The sequence below is a fragment of the Mandrillus leucophaeus genome, unplaced genomic scaffold, assembly GCF_000951045.1.
Source record: "Mandrillus leucophaeus isolate KB7577 unplaced genomic scaffold, Mleu.le_1.0 Scaffold206, whole genome shotgun sequence".
Lineage (NCBI taxonomy): Eukaryota > Metazoa > Chordata > Mammalia > Primates > Cercopithecidae > Mandrillus > Mandrillus leucophaeus.
The window spans coordinates 242,378-247,669 of NW_012102099.1; the positions used below are offsets into that span (position 1 = coordinate 242,378).

At 50.2% G+C, this 5,292-nt stretch overlaps 1 protein-coding gene across 1 annotated transcript in view; it reads right to left on the reverse strand.

Annotated features, from left to right (window-relative positions):
* BPIFB6 (BPI fold containing family B, member 6) overlaps positions 1-5,292 on the reverse strand; it is a 12,310-nt gene that overhangs the window by 3,005 nt on the left and 4,013 nt on the right. The window contains exons 5-10 of the mRNA XM_011979872.1: positions 5,223-5,283; positions 4,296-4,387; positions 3,282-3,458; positions 2,181-2,234; positions 1,621-1,794; positions 822-889 (exon numbers count right to left, since the gene is read on the reverse strand). Of these exons, the coding sequence (XP_011835262.1) occupies positions 822-889; positions 1,621-1,794; positions 2,181-2,234; positions 3,282-3,458; positions 4,296-4,387; positions 5,223-5,283 (626 nt within the window). The remainder of the gene's footprint in view (positions 1-821; positions 890-1,620; positions 1,795-2,180; positions 2,235-3,281; positions 3,459-4,295; positions 4,388-5,222; positions 5,284-5,292) is intronic.

Genomic DNA, 5,292 nt, shown 5'->3' on the forward strand with positions numbered 1-5,292 from the left:
GACGCTTGTAGTCCCAGCTACTCTGGAGGCTGAGGCAGGAGAATGGCGTGAACCAGGAGGTGGAGCTTGCAGTGAGCCGAGACTGCACCACTGCACTCCAGCCTGGACGACACAGCGAGACTCCGTCTCAAAAGAAAAAAAGAAAAAAGAAAGAACTACCCCTAAAGTTTTCAATTATATGAGCAAGGGATTCCCTTTGGGGCTTAAGCCAGTTAAAGTTGGAATTCTCTCTCTTGCAACTGAGAGAATCCCGACAGAATGAATCCTGAGGTGCTTCATTATTAAGGCAAGTACAAGAATTAATAGGGACTGAATGTTAAGCTAAGATGTTTGTAGTACCCTCCTCCCAAAGCATAAGAATAAAATAGGATAATGAATATAATGTATGCAGCCAGTGCCTCACATGTAGAGAGAGCTCCGTAAATAACTGTTAGCTGCTATTAGTATAAAGAAAGGCTTTGTGGAGGAGGTGGCATTTGAGCTGGACCCTGACTCTCAGGTGACATTGGAATGGCATGGGTAAAGGTTTATTCATGGAAAAGGGGGCGTGATGACCAGATTCACTGTAAAAGAGCCTAGGGGAAGAGTGAGGGTAGAGGTGAAAGAACTTGAGAAGGGCCTTGAGTACCAGGCTAAGATTTGGGAAAAGATTATGCAGACAATGGGGAGCCATTGAGGGTTCTAGAGCAGGAAGAGTAACTAGAGCAGCCTCATAGTTGGGGGTGTGCTGGGTGGATCATCCCGGTAGTGTGGGGTGTGCTGGAGCAGAAGGCCAAATGTGAAGGTAACAGGGATGCCAGCATGGGGCAGCAGGGTCCTACCTGTCCAAAGAGGTGGCCATCTGCAGCCGGTTCTCACGCACTGAGTACTGGACTTTCAGATTGAAGTGCTGACATGGTGGGGAGGAAGCAGGGAAAAGGCAGTGTGTTCCCCACCATCAGGGCTGGCAAAGCCAGAGATGATCACCCTCCCAGCACCACCACAACTGCCAAGACAAAGCAGGGGATCTTCTCTCTGTCCGTCCTCAGGAACTGAACCCAGCCATCTCCCCATAGCCCCAGCCCAGGCTTCTCATCCCTCCTTGTCCTGAGCCAGGGCAGCACCCCCCAAAATACCTGGCACCATCAGTAGGTCCCTGCACACATCATACTATTGATCCGGGTCTTTGTACATGCTGGAAACTCTGCCTGGGGTGTCCTCTGTCCCCAGTTTCCCTGGTAAGACTCTTTGTCCCCAACCCTTCTCTGGCAAGCTCCTACTCAACCTTCAAAACATAGCTCAGCTATCACCTCCTCTTGGAAGCCCTTTGTGATTTCCCCAAATTGGATTTGGGATCTCCCTAGGCACCCATAGTCCCTTCAGTGCACCCTTCACTGCCTTTGTAGTTGCTGAAGAATGTTGCAGGGAGGAAAGAGAAAGGAAGGACTAAGCCACTGACCCTCCATTTGCTGGGCTTTCCAGCCATTCAAAGGTTCAATGGCAGAGTCAAGGATCAGACATAATCAAAATTAACTGAGAACCCTCTGATCCATGACTTGGCTATCAACTAAAAATCCCATCCTCCAGCCTTGAATATCCAAGCGGTTGGGAATAAACAGGGAAGGGAATGATTTCCCTCACCACTTCTAGGAGAAAGAGGGACATTGGAGCCTTGCCCCTCTGCCAAGCTGCGAACATCTCCAGGGTGCCGTGGAAGTGTAGCAGGCTCTTGCCTGTCTTCATTGTGACCTTGGGAGGCTTCTTTATCTTGATCTGGGTTGTCAAGGGCGTTGACTTGGGATAAGCTACAGACACCTACAGAAGCCAGAACACTTCACTCAGGGCCAGTCCTTAGACTGGTGGCTTCAGTTGAAATAAGGGCTCCCTCAAGACATAGGTAATTTCTACCTTGGACACAGGAAGTACAACATGCAAAGGCCAGGATGTGTCTATCAGGAAATAAAAGAAACAAAATACACAATCTGGCTATTCTCTAATGGACATAGAAAGTACAATGCACAAAAGTAGAGCTGTTTTCTACGTTGGACTCAAAAAGTACTTTATGAAGAAGAAAAGATGTTTAAACGTTGGACAAGGAACAAGTGGCGTGAGAAGCTGTCTCCCAAGTCCCACTGGAGGACAGACTGGAGGACAATAGGGCAGGACAGGGTGCAGTGGTGATGGGGAGGTGGGGCACTCACTTCAGGAATGAAGCCAGCCAGTGTCTCGGTGGTTTGTGGGGGCAGCTCACCAATCTACAAAATAAAAGTCAAGGTTAGGGTTGCTGGAGTCCTCCCTGGCCCATCCTAACAAACATCTCCACTGACGTAATAAGGTGTACCCTTTGAGGCTCCCTTCATCACAATACTTACCACTCTGGGTTTAACTAAATATTGTGCTTTCTGGGTAGCCCAAGTGATGACCTACACATTTAAGTGCTCATAACTCTTAGCACAAGGTCAAATGCTGAGAAAATGTTGTTGAATGAAAATGCAGGAAGATAGATGGGAGAGTGGTAGATGTGATGGGTAAAGGGGATGGGTAGATCTATTTGGAGATGAATAGACAGATGAATGGGGAAATGGATAAACAGATAAGTGGGTAAATGGGTGGGAGGATGATGAATGGATGGATGGGTAGGTGGAAATCTAGGGAAGAATACATGGATGGATGATGTGTGGATGGAAAGATGGGTGGTGGATGAATGAAAGGAATGGTGGATAGGAGGATAGGTGGATGGGAAGATGGTGGAGTAGAATGATAAATGGATGAGAAAATAGATGAATGGACTGATGGGTGGGAGGATGGATGAGAAGGTACATGGATGAATGGTAAACAGATGGTTGGGAAGATGAATGGATAGATCAGTGGGGAAAGAATGGACAGGTGGGTGGATGGTTGGATAGATGGATGGCTGAATGAGTGGATGAGTAGGAGGATGGATAAGGTAAAGTTGGGTGGATGTAGTGGTGTCTGGGTGGTAAAAGGCAGGTACATACATTCATTCATTCAACAGTATCAGACTTTGATACTGGTGGATGGATGGCCAAGATATTAGAGATGCAGGTTGATAAACGGTTGGCTGTACAGACAGATGGATATACAGATGGGTAGATGGTAGTTATATGGACAGAGGGATGGTGGGTAGTGAGATGAACTGCTGAGAGAAACTCAAATCAGTCCTGCATCTTCCAGTCCTAGTGTTGCCCACAAGGCCAGGATAATTTTCATAATAGAAAAACTAGGCAGGGACTGCATTGTAATGGACAGAGGCAGATGGGATGGGGAACTGGACAGCTCACCATCGTATCCTGGACGTTCACATGAAAGGACTTCTGCAGAAGGGCAAGCTCTGCGGAAAGGAGGGTGTCTGGGAGCAGCAGCTGCGACGAACCTTCAGCATGACCCTTGGGGAACACGAGGGCCTCCCCGGCATCAGCAAGCTTGATGGGTTTGCCGTTTTGCTGCTGCACCACAGGCTGTGGGGCAGCGGGAGAGAGACACTCAGCCTTGGCCAAGAGGGACGGTGGCCAGGAGTGTCTCAGTCCTCTGAGAAAATGGGGCTCCAGCCAAACCCAAAGTCAGCAAATCAATAAATGTTTTTAATAGAACCACAACAGGCTACAGTGGGCCAACCCTCCCAGTGTACAGGTGGGTAGACTGAGGCCTGGGAGGATAAGGGAGTCCGTCACTAAACCACTGGCACTTTCTCCTAGCACTGCTTTGGTAGCCTCAGTTGCTCTGAGTGGTTGGGGCCTTCATTTATTCAGAACATGATTTCTGCCTTGTTTTCAAAAGAAAGAGGCAGGCGGAAATGGACACGGAGCATGTAAGAACCCTGCTGGAGGAAGACTTCACAGGGAGGTGATGTCTTAGCATTTTACTTCGCATTCCTGGAAGATGCATCTCACCCCTTCACCTGGAGCTCTGGAGATCTGGGTGAGGGCCCAATTCTGACACCAACTCGCTGCAGAACCCTAGCCCAGTCCTACCCTCCTGCTAGGCCTCAGTGTTCCCATCTGTACAATGGCAGGGTACAACTGGGTGAGCCACTCACTAGGAAAAGCAAACAGCCTAGCGGGCAACATGAGTGTGAAGTCAGCAGGCTCAGAAGCCAGCTGGGGCACTGAAGGTTCACATGTAGAGCAGAAAGAGGGAGAGGCCCAGGGCCCACAAACACACTCATGGCATTGACCTCCAGGGCTTGAGGAGCCTCCCTCCCTCCACAGCCCTAGTCCAGCCACCTGTCCTGGCAGAAGCAGCACCCACTACCCAGACCAGTGAGCCTGAGACCCCAGGTGGCCCCTGTCGCTTACACTGAAGTCCAGTTGGATGTAGCTGGCTGTGGTGGCCGGTGTGGACGTCAGGACATATTTGATGGTGCCCATCTGGCCCACGGGCATGGGGTCTGTGTGAAAAGGAGGTTCCACTAAAAGAGGCACCAACCCCAGGAACAGCCCAGAGAAGCTGGCACCAGCCAGCGGCTACCTACGCCTGTCCCTCCATGTGACTCAAGGCAAATTGCTTAGCACCTCTGGGCCTCTGTAACTTCATCTGTAGAATGGAGGCCATGGTGCCTGGCCTGGAAAATCACATCACTCAGCCAGCACAGAGCTTGAGAGTTCACCAAGGGCCGTCACTGCTTGGACCTTGCAACAGACTGGCATGGTCAGGATTTTCAGCTCTATTTCACAGCTGAGCAAACTGAGGCTGAGAAGAGTGAAGTGACTTTTCCCAGTCCACACTGCTGGGGACATGAATGAGTTTTCTTCAGTCCCAGTCACGGAGGTTTCCTCTCCCCCACATTGGGACCCCAAAATGATGGAGGCAGTATATCCCCTCAGCAAAGGTGATTCAGGCATTACCACCAGCGGGATTACTATATAGGCATGAGGCTTGTGGATGAGCAGAGAAGGGCTGCTGTCTCTGGAGTCTTGTGGAGCTTGGGATGCAATATTGGATAGGGAGATGAGAGAAAAGGAACCCAGATTCCCTGAGGACTTCAGGCTTCCCATTGGGACAGTGGGGGGTTAAACATCATGACCTCAAGCCTCCTCTAGTCCCAAGGCTGGGCTGGAAGCAGGCACTCGGATGGGGAATGGGACATCAAAGCCATCTATCCTGATGTCCCCAGGTAGGGGCAAGGTGTGAGCAGGGCTACACTCACCACTGAGGTTGGTCCACTTCCTGTTCACATACACCAGGACCTGTCTCTTATACACATTGAGCAGGGCTACACTCACCACTGAGGTTGGTCCACTTCCTGTTCACATACACCAGGACCGCATCGATGGCAGGACACATCTGGAAGCA